Source organism: Manis javanica, chromosome 14 (genome assembly GCF_040802235.1).
Source record: "Manis javanica isolate MJ-LG chromosome 14, MJ_LKY, whole genome shotgun sequence".
In the NCBI taxonomy this organism is placed as follows: Eukaryota; Metazoa; Chordata; class Mammalia; order Pholidota; family Manidae; genus Manis; species Manis javanica.
Window position 1 is genome coordinate 86,352,920 of NC_133169.1, and position 18,700 is coordinate 86,371,619.

The 18,700-nt window shown below is 59.5% G+C and overlaps 3 protein-coding genes across 9 annotated transcripts in view; all 3 read right to left on the reverse strand.

Moving 5' to 3' along the window:
• The window catches only part of SLC23A1 (solute carrier family 23 member 1), a 14,125-nt gene extending 4,532 nt beyond the window's left edge, over positions 1-9,593 (reverse strand). Inside the window, exons 1-14 of one of the 7 annotated variants that reach the window (XR_012125117.1) lie at positions 8,709-8,979; positions 7,566-7,627; positions 6,802-6,936; positions 6,210-6,367; positions 5,424-5,512; positions 5,031-5,098; positions 4,716-4,897; positions 4,463-4,583; positions 4,033-4,189; positions 3,609-3,756; positions 2,969-3,074; positions 2,647-2,776; positions 2,419-2,562; positions 1,901-1,996 (exon numbers count right to left, since the gene is read on the reverse strand). Coding sequence is in view for 5 of the 7 variants with exons in the window: in XM_073221769.1 (XP_073077870.1) it covers positions 1,901-1,996; positions 2,419-2,562; positions 2,647-2,776; positions 2,969-3,074; positions 3,609-3,756; positions 4,033-4,189; positions 4,463-4,583; positions 4,716-4,897; positions 5,031-5,098; positions 5,424-5,512; positions 6,210-6,367; positions 6,802-6,936; positions 7,566-7,627; positions 8,709-8,790 (1,678 nt within the window). In the remaining 2 variants the exon portion in view is untranslated. Of the gene's footprint in view, positions 1-1,790; positions 1,997-2,418; positions 2,563-2,646; positions 2,777-2,968; positions 3,075-3,608; positions 3,757-4,032; positions 4,190-4,462; positions 4,584-4,715; positions 4,898-5,028; positions 5,099-5,423; positions 5,513-6,209; positions 6,368-6,801; positions 6,937-7,565; positions 7,628-8,708; positions 8,989-9,035 lie in introns of those variants that run through there. The other 6 variants (XR_012125119.1, XM_073221765.1, XM_073221766.1 and 3 more) reach the window with 6 other exon arrangements.
• Positions 9,594-10,080: 487 nt separating this feature from the next.
• Positions 10,081-12,102, reverse strand: MZB1 (marginal zone B and B1 cell specific protein). Its single transcript, XM_017673095.3, has 4 exons — positions 11,831-12,102; positions 10,986-11,110; positions 10,515-10,625; positions 10,081-10,416 (listed from the first exon to the last, which is right to left on the reverse strand). Exons 1-4 carry the CDS (start codon positions 12,050-12,052, stop codon positions 10,260-10,262), a joined length of 615 nt encoding a protein of 204 aa, XP_017528584.2. The 5' UTR covers positions 12,053-12,102; the 3' UTR covers positions 10,081-10,259.
• Positions 12,103-12,217: 115 nt separating this feature from the next.
• PROB1 (proline rich basic protein 1) lies at positions 12,218-17,697 on the reverse strand. Its single transcript, XM_017673088.3, has one exon. The coding sequence runs from the start codon at positions 17,193-17,195 to the stop codon at positions 14,142-14,144; it is 3,054 nt and encodes a 1,017-aa protein (XP_017528577.3). The 5' UTR covers positions 17,196-17,697; the 3' UTR covers positions 12,218-14,141.
• Positions 17,698-18,700: the final 1,003 nt, after the last annotated feature.

An 18,700-nucleotide genomic window follows, 5' to 3' on the forward strand; every position in this document is an offset into this window, starting at 1 on the left:
TTTGAGCAGGGCCTGGCTGCACCAAGAGCACAGGCAGAGTGAAGGGAGACGAGCTATAGATGTGGCACAGGACTATGGTGACTGCCTCCACATCTCTGCGTGCAGTGCTGTCTCCTCCAAGTCCTTTCCATTCTAGGCCACATCCAGAAAGCTCTCTAGATGACTCCAGCCCTGGCTCAATGACCTTGTTGCTCTAAATTGTGCAAACCCAGTTTTACTTCCTATCTTGTGCTAGGAGCTCCTCAAAACCAATTGTGACTTTGCTTCCTTTTGTGTATCTTGTAACCCGCGGCAGGCCGGTAAGCTCCTCATAGTGCAGTGTTTGCTGAGTTAAATCACCTGCCCCTCTAAGACTGCACTGTGGATGGGTAGAGAACAAATGCAATGTGGCCCATCGGCAGAGTGTGCCCATCACAGAGAAGAAAGCTGTGTGAGTACACGATGAAGGGTTCTGAACCAGCCAGACGTGGGTTGTGTGACCTTAGGCAAGTGGTTTAACCATTCTGAGTTTCAGATTCCATATCGATGCACACTGAAGGACTGTTGAAGATTATGTGGACTAACATAATGATTCCTATTATGTTATGATTCCAGCAACTAACGGTTGCTGATGAGCATATGTTGAAGGATGGGGAGGTGAGGGGCTCACCGAGGCAGTCTGAGGCTGTTGTTAAAAACATCTGGGTAGTTGAATCCAGCTACCCAAATCATAACGAAGCCCCTTAGTGTACACCTGCCTACCCAATGCCCTCCATATCCCAGGATTCCCTAGGCATTGAGGCCACCAGTTCCCTATGTCAGGTCTGCAAGACAAGCTGCTCTGGCCACAGCCCAGCTTCCTCTAAGCGGGGAGGGATGGGTACCATGATCAGGTGCCACTCATTCATCTAAGGGGTAGCCGTTACCCAGAGCTCCATCATTGCCTAAAATTCCCAAAAGTACCAGGGTGCCCTGGCCCTTCCCTGGCCACACTCCCACCCATCAGACGTGCACATCCAGCCTCACTCCTGTGCCTTGAGTAGATACTTGTATCTTCAGAGAGGGGAGCAGATAGAGCCTGCTGCATTGTCCAGGCTGGTGAATGGAGAGGAAAGGCCATCATCCTGCTACTCCGTCAGCCTGAACTGGTGTGGTCTTTAACCCCTGCTCCCACAAGGCTTTCCTTGATCTTCCAGTTCCCCTGAAACCTTCTGGCAGACGCAGCATGGTGCAGTGGCTGGGACACGCCATGCACTGTATCAGACAGACTTCGTTATAATTCCAGATTTGCAATATCTTAAATCTGCAAACAATCTTTGGTGAGTCACTTAACCGCTCTTATTCTATCTCTTCATATAAAATGTTGTTGATAGTCTCTACTTCACAGGATAGTTTTGAGGATGAAATGAAACACTTAGCTCCATGCCTGACTCATAGTAGATGTTTAGTAGAGAGCCTGGTGACATTTACTTTTTATATATTTACTGGGCACATAAATGTGAACTAGGAGGGTTCTCAGGGACCCCCACAATTCCTGCACAAAGCTCTGACAAAAGAGAAATGTTAGGGGCTCTTCTAGTAGCCAGCATGACCTGTTCCTGGCAAATTTGGAGTGGGCTTTGTTAACAAACAGATGCTGCCTTGTATCTGTCCTACTCTAAGAATAGCAAAGGCACCCCTTAAGAGCCAAGCCAATGTAGAGGAAACCACTCACAGGGCCCAGAATGACTCCTGGCCCCACCTCTTCAAGATCTATGAGGCACGTCTGCTTCTGTCTAGCCAGTGGTCTCTCCCTCTCGCCCATCTGTTACCTGCTTCTCCCTGCAGGGTCTCAGGCCGCAGCTCCAGTTCAGAGGCCATCTGTTGGAGTGCCTATGAGCCCAGCTTCATTCTGCGTTTCCCTCACAAGGCGAACCCATACCTGGCACTGTGTTGTCCAGTATGAAAGCAAGGCACCCACCCACGAACATCTCCGTGGTCAGCAGCACAGTTAGAATCTGGTCCACTTCAGAAATGCCTGTGGGAAAAGAGGCCAAGGGCCAATGGACATAGTGACCCCATCAGGAGAGGGAGCTTAGGGATTTCTCCCCACTGGTGCATCTTCCTGACTTCCATGAGCAGGTGTGGAGATGGAATAGTGGTATAAGCCCCAGCTTTCAAGCCTTTAACCTAAGTTCACTTTCCTCCCCTGCATCCTGGAGATGATAACAGTATCTGCCTCATACAGTTTCTATTGTGAAAAACGATAGTGTGTAAAACTCAATACCTTTCCACAGTAAAGGACAGCTGCTAATTAGCTTCTCAGGTGCTGATTAACATCCAGAATTGGGCATGATTTAGGGCCCTAGCTGTGTGGAGCCTTTGAGGGAAGGGGCTGTGCTCAGAATCAGGCCCACCACCCCTCCCCGATCTGCATAGACATTAGGCAGGCGCAGGCACCTGTGTTGATGGTGCCAGGGTTGGCCTCCAGGTAATTGGGCAGCGTGAGCCCGAAGAACATGGAAAACCCCAGCACGAAGAGGTTGCGAGATGAATTCATGTCCACGAACTGCAGGTTGGACAGCCCCACGGCTGTAATCATTCCTGAGGGTGCAGGAGAACCTCTGGAGGTGCTGCGCAGGGCAGGCTCCACCCACCACGACCCCGGGGCCCACGCGCCACACTCACCAAAGAGGGTGCAAAACATGCCCCCCAGGATGGGGTCAGGCAGCGAAGCGAAGAGGGCGGTGAATTTGCCAATGGTGCCCAGGACGAGCATGATGCCCGCACCGTACTGCACCACACGCCGGCTGCCCACCTGCCAGGGAGCCAGGGAAGGGGCTAGAGCAAGGGGGCGAGGCAGGAGTGGCTTGTGGGAAGAGCAGGCACAAACCCGCGGGGCTTGACGCAAAGCAGTGGCTCTCAGACAGGGTGGGGCTACGTTAAAGTGGGGACAGATTTGTGGCCCCAAATGGGGTGGGCTTTGTGCTGCTCGGGCTACACGCTGCACCTTGGTAATCCCCAGGACGCCAATGTTGGGGCTGGAGGAGGTAGACCCATTGCCCGTGCCCAACAGCCCAGCGATAATGCAGCAGATGCCTTCGGTGAAGATTCCCCTGTAAGGAAAGAGCGAGTGAGGGGCTCCGCCCAGCCTCTGCTGCAGATGGTGTCATTCCACCGCCCTGGCCGGGCGGCTGGCCTTCTGGGACCTGTGTGCAGTGCAACTATCTGCCCCGTAGTACTGCCCACTGCAGGCCGAAGGTAAGTCTGGGAGCCAGGAGCTCAGGTCCAAGTGTTAGTCCCAGAGCCTTGGTACTTAACTCCCTTAGGTGATTCTGGGTTTCAAATTTCTCAGCTGTAAAATGGGAATAAAAGGGTATCTGTCTCACAGTCAGTGAATTGCATCAGGATGCACATCCAGTTAGGCACGTGGAAGGTTGTCAATGACTGTAGTTTCCCTTGGATTTCATTATCTCCTCAGCTACTGGCAACATTCAGAGTACATGATGAGAGCATCTCCAGTTCAAAAGCAAGGAAAACAGGCCTGGAGAGTGTAAGTGACTTGCCCAAGTCCACACCTTTGGACTCAATCTTGTCCCTACCATTGCTTCCTCAGGGGATCAGATATTGAGGAGTGCAGGTGGGCATACCTGTTGATAGCATGTACTGGAGGGGGCGGAGCACCAGCCAGGCGGGCACAAGCATAGTAATCTCCAATGGACTCAATGATGCCCGCCAGTGTGGCGCTGAACATTCCCAGGACAGCAGCCGCGGTCACTGTGGGCAGGCCCCACTGACCTGGTCGGGATGAGACAGGAGGACGGATGCAGTGCTGCTGGGTGGGGAGTGGCAGCACTTGGGTGAGTGTGGGTAAAGGGATCTCAAGCTGAGACAGGAGCTGCGCTGTCACGGGAGCTTATTTGGGGTCCCTCAGTCATGAAGTGGGATTGAGGCTTTGCCCACGTAAAACACCACTCTGCATGGCCACTGTGAATGTGCCGCTACCACTGGTTATACCGTCAGCTGGACTACGACCACCAGGAGCCTCACAGACGTTCTCGGTTGGAGGCTTACAGGGATAGGGGATGCGGATCCAGGGCGCAATAGCCATGATGTCACCGCGGGCGTCTGTTCGTGCCTGGAAGCCATAGGCCGTGGGGTCTGTGGGCAGTACATCCATCAGGGTCAGGACGTAGCAGAGCAACCACACGGTCATGATGGCCAGCACGATCTGAGGTGGGGTGGCGCAAGGGGCACACTGAGGGCCCCGGAAATCTCAGTCCAGGCTAACCAGCCCCAACGTCTGCCCTAGCACCAGCGCCAGCCATGCCCCAGCCCTAGGTCAGACTGTGCCCCAATGCCTGCTCCAGCCCCTGGCTGGGACCTTATCTCTGTTCTGGCTCAAGCCCCCCCAGCTGTCCCAGCCCTTGCTCCCCACCTCGGCCCTGGACACAGGTCCAGCCCTTGCCCTAGTCCCAGCCCAAGCTGCTCATCAGCTCCTCACAGGAAACATCTTGAAGATCTGAATGCGGAAGACAGTGAGGCCCTTGCCCCAGCGGTAGGCGGGCAGCAGGAGGGTGAGGTTGCGCAGGTACTGGGAGAAGAGGACGATCAGGAGGATGGAGCTGGGGGCAGAGGCACAAGGGAGAGACGGCTGGTAGGCTGGGCTGGGGGCAGAGGGCAGGGCTAAGGGGGCAGAACATGAAGGAGGTGAAAGGGTTGGGGCTGGGCAAGAATCAGGCCTGGTGCCCACTCACAAAGCTGAGATGCCCCAGTGGGAGCCAGCTCTGTCACCAGCAGCTTGGAAGACAGAGAGGCCAATGAGGGAGACAGTGGGGGTGACCGTGAGAGGCCCAATGTAGCTGAGCAGGGCCCCAGGGAGCCCTGTCAGCCCGATCACCACCTCCACCATGCTGGACACCATGATTGCACCTTGGACCTGGAAGAGCAAAGATCAGCTCTAAGTCACTGTGTAGAGGCTATGACAGCTCCTGGACAACCCAGCAGTGGCTTCACTTCCATCTAGCCCCCTCCTCAGGTCCAGGTTTCTTCTACCCTATATATAAACCTACCTCTCGTATCCGTGGGTGCCAGATGTGAGCGGTGTTCAGGGGCAGACTCCAGTTACCGTAGATCTCCTCTGGGGGCAGAGACAGGAACACACACACACACACACACACACACACACACACACACACACACACACACACACACACACACACACACACACACACACACACACACACACACACACACACACACACACACACACACACACACACACACACACACACACACACACACACACACACAGGAACACACACACACACACACACACACACGGAACAGACAGGGAGGGAAGATGCTGCCATGAATGTACCCTGGTGTCTGGACTTGACATAGTCGTCCAGATCTCCAGCTCCAAGGCCTCCCCTCTCCAGCACAGACCCCAAAAGTGTGCCCACCTTCCGGGGGGCATTTCCATCTCTCCAGGGCCAGGATGGCTTTAGCTGGGACCAGAAATGCAAAGGCGCTGGCCTGGAACAGTGGTAGCCTGGAAGGAGAGGCACAGAGCAACAGGAGCAGGGCAGAGGCGGGGGTGCAGGGAAACAGACAGGGGGGATGGGTAGAGAGGAGTAGAAAGAATCATACACAGGGACAGAAACTCCAAGGGATACAGCAGGGGCGAGCTGAGGGGAGTCACTGGGGCCCCAGGCAGGACTCTAACATTGATGGGGTTTAAGGAAGGAAATGGATCCCTCCGTCCATAACATGCCCCCCTTGCCTTCTTATCAGCAGCCCCTTCAGTGTAAGGGGCCACATGCATGGAAGTAGATAACTCAGCTCTGGCATACAAGCTCCACTCACAACCTTCCTCCATCCCCACCACACAAACAACCATCCTTTGGCCACCCAGGCCTGGGCTGCGAGAGCGCCCTGGAGACGGACGAGCCATTCATTGAAGAGGCCCACACAGGCCCCAAAGGAGGGAAGCAGGTGGTGCTGATTACCCATGGCTGGGCTTAACTAGGGGAGAGCCCAGCTGGGGCACATTCCCTTAAACCCAGACTCCTGGTCCTCGAGGAGCACCAGGGGCCCATAGTAGGACCCCAGCTGCCCGGCTCTCAGGCTGGCCTGGAAGTTGGAACAGCAGGTGGGAGCAGATAGCTGCTTTTTTTGTTCCATAAAAGTACTCTGAGAGAGAACACCTGCCGTGCTGTGTGGGCCCCCGGGTGGGTGGAGCCACTCACCGTATGCCCAGCGTGGTCTGGATGAGGGTGGTGACTCCCACGCAGGTGAAGATGGTGCCTATGAGCTGGCTGACCGTGTGCTGGTCGCGGCCCACACACAGCGCCTCAGCCAGGAGGAAAGGCACTGCAATGGTGCCGCTGAAGCAGGTCAGGTAGTGCTGGGGGCGGGGAGCGGGCACATGCATCTGGGCCTAGGGAGCTCCCAGGGAAAGGAGGGCACCCTAACAGCCCTCAGGCCTGCCTGGTGGGCCTGAACCTGTGCTACCCTTCGCACTGTGCCCACCCAGGACTGATGCTTCCATGAGGGATTCCCGGAGAGCTACTGCTCACCTCTCCGGGGGTCACTAAACTGCCCCCAAGTTATTCCAGGGGCTTCTGCCACCAATATTGTATCTCATAGTGATACATCCCCCCAAGGGGTCAATCCCCTCTCAGCCCCAAGAACCTCTTCCCCGCCCCTGCTTAGTGATAGTCACCGCTGCTGAACTCAGGTTTCTCTTCCTGCTGCCCAAAATACTGTTGGCCAGGGAGGGGGCTGGGATCCTGGGGAACATGCCGGGGGGTATGAGAAGGCCTTGGTGGGGAAGCCCACCTGGAAGCCCAACAGGATGCACAGGTACCAGGGTGGCAGGTCCTCGATCTTATACAACATGTCAAACCTGGATTCTGTGGGTAGGGACATAGTGGGGTCCTTTGTGGAGGTCGGTGCTGAGCCCAGGGACTCGTGCTGGGGGCAGCAGAGAGAAGAAACTCAGGGTTGAGTGATGAGAACCAACAAAGTCCATTCTGCCCCAGAATTAATCAGGTAGCTTGAGTGGACTGTCAGCTCCTCAGAATGGGGCCTGAGCCTGGGATCCCCACTCCGCCTCAGGGCCCACCCACTCAGCTCTCCGTTCGCCCGCCTACACCTGGCTCCACCTCACGCTGCGTTGTGCGGACAGGATCCGTTGTGCCCGCTCCGGGAGGCTCAGGACCCAAGCATATAGTCAAGGGACTGGGCCCTAAGTCAGAAGGCCTGGGGGTGCCCAGGAGAGGGGGCCCAGAGGACTGACGGTTGTGGACAGGCCATCTTGGGCCCACTGTGGTCCCACCTCTGCCCCTTGGAGGTCATTGGTGGGGGCCTGGAGGGTGGCTGGGCCCTTGGTGGCCCTCAGACTGGCCTTAGCCAGTCCCAAAGCTGAAGGCGTCTTCGCCCTCGCTACCACCCCACACCATCCCCCAGTTCAGCCGGGGACAGTCACTCTTGATCAAGTTCATCAGAACCTTTGTCTCTGCCCCCCAGGGGCAAGGCCTGTGCAGGCCCTCCAGCCCCCACCCCTCCCGGCCCCCACCCAGCTCCCACCCATTCCCCTGCACCTGTGTCCGGCCCTCGGGCTCCTCCTCAGCCCTCATCTTTGGGGCACAGGTGTGAGCAGTTCCTGAGGAGAAGAGGGGATGGCTTTACAAAGGCCAAGGAGGACTTTACTCCACACATCAGACATTGTTCAAAGTAAATCTGTAACCAGATCCCCAGGCCTGATTGCGAAAGGAGGGCCCGGCGGAGGTAATGTATTAACTCTGACCGTGCGGTGAAGGCTGCCCCAGTCTTTGCCATATCTCGCTCCTGAGCGCTCCCTTCCCTGCCCCCTGCCAGCACGTGAGCCTGGGCACGGGACCTGGTCTTGTGTTCCAAGAGAAGGCCACAGCAGGGGTGAGGAGTGGGCAGTCTTGGAAATTACCAAGCCCCGGCCGTGGTGAGAGGAAAGGAAGTGGAAATGGGCAGTAATCAGGTCACACGCTGAAGGAAGCTCTTCCCTATTTATTAATAACAAGTTAATTATTATCACAGCCACTCTCGTTATTGAGGAATGACTGCATGCCAAGCCACAGCCATGTACCGTCACATTTAACCCCAAGTGCTGGGTGGGGATTAACCTATTTCACAGCTGAGGGAAAAGATTTGGGAGATGTGAGGTGAACAAGTCTTTACAGGTAGCAAGTTTTAGAACATTCTTCCCAAAAATTCGGGTTGGCCTGAGCTCCTGAGCTCATGCTGTCAATCAGACTCTGAATGTGATGAGGCACTGCCCTCCCTGTACCACCGCTCAGCCTCAGGTGCTGGAGGCACGCGACAGCTGGGCGCGTTCAGAGCAGGAGCTGCCCGGGCTGGCCCAGCCGTGTGTGTTCCTGTGTCGGCACAGACCCCCTTCCCCTCTCAGTCAGGACTGGCTATGTAATCTGTGGGACCCAGCACAAAATGAAAATTCGGGGTCCCTGTTCCAAAACTAGTATGAATTTTAAAACAGAAAAGCAGAACATTAAACTGAGCATCTCTGGGACTCCATGTCACACAGGCCCTGACGCTAGGAGCCCTGGGCCGGGCCTGCCTTCTGGAGGGGGCTGCAGGGGGCTGTGCAGGGCCCCAGCACTGGGCTCCTTAGCAGGTGGAGCTGGGCCTGCGGTCCCAGGCCCTGCTTCCCTCTGTGCTGCCGTTACCCTAACCGCCCCAGGCCCACCTACTTCTGGGTTGCCGTGCCCATGTCCAGGCCCTGCCCCGAGGGCCTGCGGGCAGCACCGCTCTCCAGTTGGGCAGCAGCTTCATGCCCCAGCCCTGGACGCAGCAGCCTGTCCAGCCTCCAGCCGGCCTCTCTCTCCGCCTGTCTTCTCTCGCTCCTTGGCTCCTACTCCCAGGTTCCCAAAGTGGTCTGACCAGTTCAAAGCTTCCGAGGTTCTCCTCGGCTCTCTCCTCCCCAGAACTCCCCAGGGGGCTGTGGAGGGAGCCCCACCCCTTTCACTTAGGCACAGTCCCCTTGAACATTTAAGTCAACCCAACCACATGCCACACACCTAGAGATAAAGCCAGGAAATTGCACATCGTCTCAGATACACAGTCGCACAACTGGACCTGCAACATCCCGACTCTGCTACAGTCTGTCTGAGTCCTTCCACAGGACCATGTCGAGGCTCCCAGCTCCACCCCTCCATTCTTGAGGGCTCAGCCAGGTGGTGCCCTGGGTCCTGGCACTCCTCCCTGTGCCTAGGGGTTCTCTCCTGGGGTGAGGGCCAAGGAGGAGGGGCCTCAGGCAGACCAGGAACAGGCCACGGATGAGGGGGTGGGGCTGCATAGTCAGGGCCTGCCAAGGGCGCATCTATTCCTCCAGGAATGACCATCCCCCACCCTCACAAACTGAATCTCCTCCCAGCTCTGCCACCGTTCTGCCTGGAACTTGGCCTGAGCCTCTTTGGTCTAAGCCTTGGCTTTTCTGCATCCGTCAGCTAGGGATCAGAAGGGTGTTCTGTCCACCTCCCAAGGCTTTAGCAGATCCGAGAGGCAATCATAAAGGAAACTGCAAGCTGTAGCCACCTGACCCCAGATTCCAAGACCAGGTGGGGCCCAGGTGGGGCCTTTTTCTCCATTGCTAGGTCAGAAGAAGTTCTGGGGAGAGCAGGACTTGAGCCAAGTGCGGAATCTAGCCCATTCCAAAAACCCTGCCCTGCCCTCTCCGCCTCGGGGACCTAGAGCCCAACCATGCCAGCTGGGGTCAGAGGCAGAGTGGAGAAAATGGGTGGCTGCTGGGTGTAGACCCAGGAAGACTAGTGTCCTTGTGGGGCAGAGAGCATGGAGAAGTCGCAGTAGGCATGTCCACACGGTGGCCTGCTGAGGGAATTTGCCTCGGCTTGCTTTTCTCTCTTGACAGATCTGGGTTTCACTGTTCGTATAAACTGGTTCCATATGCCTTTGACAGCTTGCTCACACTTCCAGTCATGGCAGATCTCACTTACAACTGGGAAATGGTGGGGATGCGTTTGCCCCTCTTTAGGAGCGACATCGGGATAGCCAAAGATATCTGTCCTCCCAGCCTCCCTGAGCACCTTTTGCAGAGAGAAGGAATCAAGGTCACTGGGTTTTATTTGAGTCCAGAGGGGAAGGCCCTGGCCCGCGCCCAGGCCCCGGGGTGCAGGAGGTGGAGGAGGAAGGGAGAGTGGTGAATCTCTCTCGCATGGCGTCCCTGTGGTCCGGGCAGCCGCAGGAAACCCCAGTTCTCCTCAGGGGCTGGCCAGGAAGGTGCACTAGAGCTCTGCCCTCGGGATGGGCGCCGCCTCTGAGCAGGGCCCCCGGGGGCCTCCACACAGCAGCACCTCCAGAGCCTCGCGGCCTCGTTGGTGGGCTTCATAGATGTGGTCTTCTCCAAACTCCCCCAGGTAGTGCAAACAAGTCGTGGAGAGCCTGGGGGAGCCCAGCAGGAACCTCAGCCTCAGCATGACCACAGAGAGGCAGCGCAGGGCTCCAAGGGCTCCATCCCATCCCCACCCTCCTATCATCACCTGGCGGGCCAGAGGCCCCCCATGATCATCACGCTGATGCTGGGCTCTGGCCCCTTCGTAAGTCCTGGGCCACTGAGACGTTTCACTTGGTTCACTTCTCGGACCCCGTAGCTGAGGCGGTGGGGAGAAGAGGGATTAGTGGGAGCCCAGCCAGCAAGGGACGCATCTCCACGTGGAGCTGGATACCCTTTGCATTTGCTGAGTGTAGTAGTACCCAGATTCTGATCGTCCCTGATGGAAAACTGGGGACCACAGAGGGGAAACCCCTGGCCCGAGGTCACACAGCAACCTTGTCTCCTGGTACCCACCTACCCTTTTGCAGCTCCAGAGCTCAGACTTCGTCCCAGCCAGCACCCTACCTTGGACCAGAGACCCAGTGGAGCGTGTGCGTGGTGCGAGACTGAGAGTGGAACCCCCACCCATCAACCCTGCCCCCGGAGGAGGGAGGTAGGAGCTGGATTTTCAACTCACTCTTGCCAGGTCTGGGAGCAGGTCTGGTCCAGGACATCGGTGTATACCGACTCACTCAGCTCCCGCCGCCCCCCAGAGTCTTGGGGGTGAAGCTTGGCCTCTGCCTTTGCCAGGTGTTGCCACATCTGGAACAAGCAGGGGCTGAGAGCCTGGGCTTTGGGCCTGCTCAGTGGTGGGGAAGGGCAGACAGGAGCCTGGTTCTCTGGGGGAGAATGAGGTGGCAGGGGAGTCTTCTGAGCAGGAAGCGCCTGTGAGACAGGATCTACTTCCCTGAGATGGGGTTGGGAGTGGGTACTGAGGTGGGACCCCCTGCCCCAGGGCACACCTGCCTATCGGCACATGCTATTTTGAACCACAGGAACAAGGAAAGAAGGAAAAAGAACACCCCAGTCTTCAATGACACGTGTACTCATAGGTCCCCTTCCCCACACAGTAGTTACTCAGGCACACTTGACAGGTTGCCATGTGAACTCAGACCCATAGAAACTCGTATATTCACGTATTCAGCTCATGCGCACACATATATCAATGCTTCCCAGCACGTTTTGGGAAGGAATCCAGACTTGAGGATGGGCCTGGAGGGGAGGAGTGTGAGAGGACAAGCTGGTGACTCCCTGGGGTCTCAAGATACTGCGGGGTATCCCAGATCATTGCTGTCTGGTGGGCAGACAGATGGGTGAACTGAAGCGTAGAGGCTTGGGTGAGGTGAAGATGGCAACATCCTGGAAGGCGGAGTCTGGCTTGATGCCCTGGGACAGGGGTTGGGGATCAAAGGCCAGTGGTGGAATCTGAGGTAGATGGAGGGGCCTGGCCAGGGGCAGGGGAACTGCTGGAGTGGGACTCACCTGGTAGGTCACAGCCCTGCAGGCATCACAGCGCAAATGAGCCGGCATGTGAGCTGAGTACTTCTCCTCATCGTCCAGCTGCGGGGCAGTGGCGGTGAGCGGGGCCCTCTCTGCGAGGCTGCCGGGGATGGCCCAGGCCCCCAGCAGCAGCATTAGCAGGGGCAGCGACAGCCTCATGGTCCGGGGAGCACGGCTGTGGCTGCGGGCAGGTGTGCTGTGCATGTGTGCAGTGATGGCCGCCTGGTACCCCGACCCAGGCCAATGGGGAACTGACACCTCACCCCGCCCACTCTCTCTCTGCCTCCAGGGCCCTGGTAATGCCACGTGTGCACCTCCTCTAGTGGACCGCTCCAACCAGCTCAGCTCCATTTCACAGATAGGGAACAAAGAGGCAAGGAGAGGAGCTGGGCCTGGGCGAGGGCCCCTGGGGGCTGAACCCTCCCACAGCCTGGGGCCTGGCCGTGAGGCAGGCACTGTGCTGGGCACCTTGGGGGAGGGACTGGCTGGTCGCTGTCATCTTTATTCTACCCCTGAGCACACGAACGCTCAGAGAGAAGTGACAGAGCCGAGGCCACACAGCCAGAGAGGACGTGCTGAAACGGGAACCCAAGGCCGCCTGATCCCAGAGCCACTGGCCACTCAGCCTTCAGGAGGAATAAGGCCACCGGTGTGTTGCCGGCCCGGGGCTTCATCCCCAGGAGAGGAGTTTGCCAACACAGTCTCCTTCCTTGAGCCCCAGGGCTCCCTCCACCCAGGCCACACCCAGGCATGGAAGGGCATTTCAGGGGGTGCTAAGGGGCGGCGGCAGGAAATCAGACACCTTGCACCAGTTGTTCCAGCCATCATGGTTCACTGGATCAGCAATTTATTGCACACCAGTGCACACATGCACAGCACACCTGCCCCCAGCCACAGCCACAGGATGAGGTGAGGGGCCCAGGACTTTTCATGCCTTTGAAACCACCATCTTTGGCCACAAAAAGATATCTAGATTATTCTGACTCATAGTTCCCCTGGTCAGCTGCCAGTCCGAGGCAGGGGGACAGGGACTCCCCGGGCCCCAGACTCCCCAGAAACCTGGGAGTTAAGGCAGTCACAGAACTCCATCCCAACCCTGCATCTAATAAGAACCATTCTCCAAACCTATCACATCACATACCAGTCCCACAAGGCCAGCCACTTCGAGCTCAGAATTATACACAGACCCGTAAGCAGGGCACCTCCCACCCCATGCCACCTCCCTCTGCCCTCCTTGAAGGCTCCCAGAACACACACTCTGGGCCCTGACCCTTCCTATGCTACGGTCAGCCTGCAGAGCTGGCCCCTCCCTGGGCATGGCTGCCACATCTATTACAGAGGGAGTGGAACCAGCTAGGGGCTCTAAGTCTCTCTGGCCTGCCCCATAAGAGGGCGTCCCTTCTACTGCCAGCCCTAACCCGCCCTCCACCCCACCCAGAGGGGTCCAGAGGCTCCTCTGGGACAATAGCTCAACCATCCTCCCTGCTTGTCTTTCCTGCTGACTCAGTTTACCTTCCCGCTTCCCTGGGTTGGAATGGCTGTGAACCCCCCACTCCTGGCCCCAGGATGAACCAGCTCAGCTCTGAGGGCTTAGAGATGCTGGGGTTGCGGGGAGCATGAGGAGTGGGCTTCCCAGCTGGAGACTACAGACACCTCCCCACCTCCCTGCCCAGTAAGCCCACCCCAATTCCAGGCTGACCCTCCACAGTCCCTCCCATATTACCTCCCTATTCCACCTCCACCTGCTGTGCCTACAGCTCCCTTCCTCAGACCCAGGCTGGCCAGGGAGCTGTACCAGCCACCCAGCCCGCAGCTCCTCAGGCCAAGGCTCAGATCCTCTTCCTGAGACACAGGTCTGACAGCCAGAGCTCTTCTCCCTCCATGCCACCCGTGTCACTAGCGGCTCACTGCTCCCCTTCCGGGAGGGACAGACAGCCCACTGCCCCTGGCGGCAGCCCCGTCCCCTGCTGCTCCCGTTTCCCACTGCCCCTAGGGAGCACCGGGCTCACTCAGGCAGGCCCCTGGGGACAAGTCCTGAGACTCTTCACTTTGACACACACACACACACACTACACGCTGGGAATGCTTGGGAAAGGGGCGTACGGTTTTGTTGTGGTTAGAAGTAGGCAGCCACTCCCTGACCCCCAGTTCCAGCTCCCTCAGCCCGGGGGTCTCAGATAAAGTCCTTGAAGGTAACTTCCGGGCTGAAGACTGGATGGGATGGGTAAAAGCAAGAGGTGACAGAAGGAAAGGAGGGGTGAGGAACGGAAGCCGGGCCTCAACAATGTGGGGCTCAGGCCGGGAACAGGGAGCCCTTGCCGGGCTGGGTGGGGCCCGAACTGGTGGGTGGAGCACAGAGGAGCAGAGGAGGTGCGGGGCTGGGGGTCCCGCTCACTGGCAGGTAGTACGTCCCGTCCAGGGGCCCTGCCTCAGAGGCCCAGGGTAGCTGGGGGCCACTGAAGGCCGGCGGACCCGGAGATGGCGGCAGGGAGAAGCCAGGGATAGGGCCATAGACTGGCGGGTAGAGGCCGGGGCCCAGGGCCAGCGGGGTGTAGACGCGGCGGGGTGGCCCCGGGGGCGAGGGCGGCAGGAGCACCTCTACGTACTGCCCGCTCTCGGGGTCGTAGAGCAGCCGTAGCCGAGGCTGCCGTGGCGCCTCCACAAAGTAGTAGCGGCCGCTCTCGGGGTCCACCAGGACCTTCCCCGGGGGCGCGGCTCCGGGCGGCCTGCGCACCCCCTGGGAGGGGCCTTCCGGGGATCGGTCCGTCGGAGGCGCCGAGGCCGCGCGGGGCTGGGGCGCGGCTGACGCCCGGGGTTCCCGCGGGAGAGCCGGCTGACCCGCAGAGGCGCGCTCGGGTCCCGAAGGGGGCGTCTCCAATTTGCGTCCTATCCCAGAGCTCGAGCTAGGGTGCGCCTGAGGGGAGCTGGGGCGGGGCGGTCGGGGTGTCTGGGCCTCAGTCGACCCCATGGACGACCGCTGGGGTGAGGTGCGAGCGCCGCCTAGAGGGCTGGTCCGACCCTCGCCGTCGGGGACAAGGCGCTGGGCCTCCACACCCTGGTTCTCTCCACCAGCGCCGCGCACACGGACGCCCCAGGTTTCTTCCCGCCGGCGGCCCGAGGCCAGGGCACCCGGCAGTCGGATCTCGGTGCGCGCGAAGGGTTTCGCGGTGCTGTTTTCTGCCCTCCGCCGCGGGACTCCGTTGGGCTGCGAAGCTTCCCGGAGGACTGTGTTGGAGGACGGCTCTGGGGGTTCGTAGGGGTGCGACACGACTGGCAGGAAGTCCTTGAGATAAATGGAAGTGTAGTGAGGCGGGGCGGGGGACCCCAGGGCCTGGAGATCTTGCGTCTTGGATGCACCGCCCTCCTCTCCGCGGGTGTCCGCAGGAGGTTCGGACAACCCTGAGCCTGGGGTCGCTGCCGGGAAGCTTGGCGCGTATGTGGTCTTCACCATTTTGCGCACGTCGCGGGGCCGCGGAATGGTTGTGCGAGGGCGTATCGGGCACGCTTCTCCCGGGCTCAAGGATTCCGGGCGCGCATCCGAATCCAGGGTGCCTACGAGGCGATTGAGGGGCAGCTCGGGTGGAGCCACCTCTGGGGACAACTGCCTGCCTTGCAAAGCGAGATCCCGCATCTCGAGCGTGGACGGACTTTGCGCCTCTGTTAACTCTGGGGTCCCGGGTGCGGACCTCTTGGGTTGTGCCAGCTCTTCCTGGGCTACGCCATTCTGAGCTTCCTGCGTAGATGCTAGCGATGGGCCGCGCACTGTGGGCTCCCAGGTCTCTTGGAGCGACGGGCTGCACATCCCAGGAGGACAAACTGGAGCCTCCCATGAGGACAAGGGTGGCGGCGACAGGCTCCTCCTCCCCTCTGTGGTCTCCTCGACTGCCGGGCGCTCCACCTCCCACAGGGGAAGAGCTTCGCGGGACGGGTTTCTTGCCCTGGTGACATCCTCATTCCACTGGGAAAGGGTGGGAGGGGAAGGGCTCATTCTCTTTACAGTTTCCTTGACGGCGGGATTCTGATTTTCCCATGCGGAGGATGCCTCAGGAAACGAAGGGCTACTCACCCTTCGAATAACCCGATCCCTCGGTGACAGGCTCTGGGGGGACGGGCAGTGAGGACGCTGCACTGTCCCATTTGAAGCCTGCAACAGCGGGGACGGGCTCCTCGGCCTCGCAGCTTCACCCGGAACGTCGCAGAGGGTCTTAGATTCTAAAGGTGGACCCTTTGACCTCAGGGCATTGCGACCCAGAGTCTCTGGTGGGAACCGAGTACTGGGTTCCTGGCTTTGTGCCTCTCGGGTCTTCTCCCCTGACTGCAGGAAGACGCTGGAACTGACCGGACCCAGCGGCTCGGTCCCGCGTGCGGGCTTGTCGCGCCGAATTGCGCGCTCGCGGAGGCTGGGCCATGGCCTCGGGGCCTTAGCGGGGGCTGAACTGTACTGCACGCGCGGTGGCCGAGACCCGGCCTCGTCCGGGACCATTCGGGCACTACGGTCCCTTTCCCGGGTCGCTGGCTCTGGATGCTCTGTGGGCCCGAAGGTGGCGTTGCCGGGCGCCGCGGCCACGGGGCTCAGCTTTCTGGCCAGCGCCGTCTGCACGAGTCCCGCGGCGGCCTGCAGACGGCCCAGTGATTCGTCCAGGGAGCCGGTGCGCAGAAGTAGTCGGGGGCGCGATGCGCTGGCCTCTCGCGGGGGGCTCCGGGGTCGGAGACGCAGCTCGATCTGACGCTTGGGCACCGTCCGGGGCCTTTCGGGCGCAGCATGCTCCTCCAGTGCCACCTCCACGCACTCGAACTGCGCTGGGGTGGCAGGACTCGGCTCGCGGGGCCGAAGCTCTAAGTAGGTGGCCCAGCGGGAACCACCGTCTGGAGCCTCGGGCTGCGGGGCGGCGGGAACAGGCGTCGCGGGCCCGGGTGGGGAGATGCTGCGGAAAGCGCGCGCGGGGAGCCGCTGCACCTCCCCGTCCGCCGTGTCGGGGCGGCTGAACAGGGCCCCGGCGCCGAAGATGACTTCCATCTCCCCCGACGGCAGCATGCGCAGCTGGGGCCGCGGTGGCGGCGGGCCCAAGCCCCGGCCCCGCGGGAAACCCGAGCCGGTCCGGAGCTGCCGGCTGCTATTCTGGGCGCTGACGGACAGGCAAGGCTGCACGCCCGCCCCCACCTCAGGGGCCACCCCAGGCCAGAGCGCCTGGCCCTCCGTGTCCGGCCCGATGTCCGGGGGCTCTGGAGAACCCGGAGCCGTGTGGTAGGAGGCTGAAGAACCGGAGGAGTCCTGGCGCTGGGTGGGGGCCGCGGGCAGCTGCCCTGGGGGCCCAGGCCGGGCTGGCGGGGCGAGCGCGGGCAGCATCGTGGGGCCAGCCACCGTGCACTACCGCCCTCGCATTCCCCTCGGCTGGCGCTGCGGTCGCCCGCACTGTCCCCGCCCCGCCCGTGAATGCCGCGGGGTCACCGGGCCTTAAAGAGGCCGCGTCTGTTTTCGGGCCTGAGGCGTTTCCCGCAGGGGAGATGCGGGCCCTGGGCCTTGCCCTCCCGATCCCGTCTCCCCTTCCCGCAGGCCGCAGCACCTGGGGTGGCACTTCAAGCTGAGGCTGATAGGAAGGTGAGGGAAAGATGGGCGTCCGACTTGGAGCCAGGGGCAAGGCCCAAGGCCACCCCTCTTAGGCGAGGAAACAGGCTGAGCAGGAACTTGCCTAGGGTCAGGCGTTAGGGCCGGCAGTTGAGGTCTTGCTACCAGTTTCATCTTCCCCTCTGCCCCCAGGGTCTTCCCGCGGCGCACTCCTCCCTGCCCTCCTGGCCTGCTTCTGCTAACACTCAGAAGGGTGCACCCACCGCTTTCTTTGACCTGTCACCCCACTATCTTTGCTAGAGGTGCATTGCTTACAGGGCTCCCCTACTCCTAAAAAGTTGTGCTGGAGCCTCAGGAAGGTGTCCTTGGCTGGACCCACTGCCTTTAGTGGGAACCTACTGGAAGCAAGTGGACAGCTTCAGCTTTCACAGGCACCTCTGGCACCCAGAACAAGCCCTGGATGCTGATGGGGGGGTCTCTTAGGAACTGCGTTTTGGAACTGATGCGTTTGGGGCAGCTGTGGTGCCCTCTCTAGAGCTGCTCTGAGGCAGAAATAGCTCTGTGTTCCCCCAGGCCCTCACAAGGTCCTCACTCGTCCCCCACCATCTTAGGACTTGCTCTGGGAACAGGTGCTGGTGGGGAAGCAGCCACAACCTGTCATTGTCTTGGATAATGAAATGGGCACCAATTGCCCTTGAATGTCTGGCTTCAAGGTCCTGCTATGACTCAGGTCCTAGCTGGCCTTGGAGTAAGAGCACGCACTCATCCTCACACTGACCCGGGGAGGGCTGGACTTGACGAATCTGACTCAGCCTCCCCTGCATGGGTCCCCCAGCTCAGAGTGTCCCCAGGAGCACCTGGCCATCAGTGGGGGCTTCTAAAGGGCTCAAGCCTGTCCATCACATTCAGCCCTGCATGTGCAACTTGAGGAAGTCATAGCCTCTTCAGACTGTTTCTCCAGCTTAAAGACAGACATAGTCTTGTCCTTTTTCCTTCCTCCCATTTGTGCAGACTGATGGGTTTCTGCTGGGGGAAAGTGTGAGCAGGTGCAAATGTGATTCACAGGTATAATTCTTGTTATGTGATGAAAACTGACTTCCCAAATTTACTGTGGTCCTGGGGTCTTTGGTCAGGACACACTCTCTCTCTCTGTCTCTCTCTCTGTGTCTCTCTCTCGGTGGAGTGTTACTGGAGTAACCAGGGCTGTTTATATAGGGAGGGATTACATACCCAGAGTTAAGTGACAGTGCCTATTAGACAACAGAGTAGTCCTCCCCTAAGCTACA

Excerpts from the sequence above, each read along its gene's own strand:
- MZB1 (XM_017673095.3), bottom strand. The coding sequence starts at position 12,052 with ATGCACAGCACACCTGCCCGCAGCCACAGCCGTGCTCCCCGGACCATG. Across the intron at positions 11,111-11,830 it reads GCAGGGCTGTGACCTACCAG|ATGTGGCAACACCTGGCAAA; the intron begins GTGAGTCCCACT and ends TGCTTGTTCCAG. Across the intron at positions 10,417-10,514 it reads GGGGGCCTCTGGCCCGCCAG|GCTCTCCACGACTTGTTTGC; the intron begins GTGATGATAGGA and ends GGGCTCCCCCAG.
- PROB1 (XM_017673088.3), bottom strand. The coding sequence starts at position 17,195 with ATGCTGCCCGCGCTCGCCCCGCCAGCCCGGCCTGGGCCCCCAGGGCAG.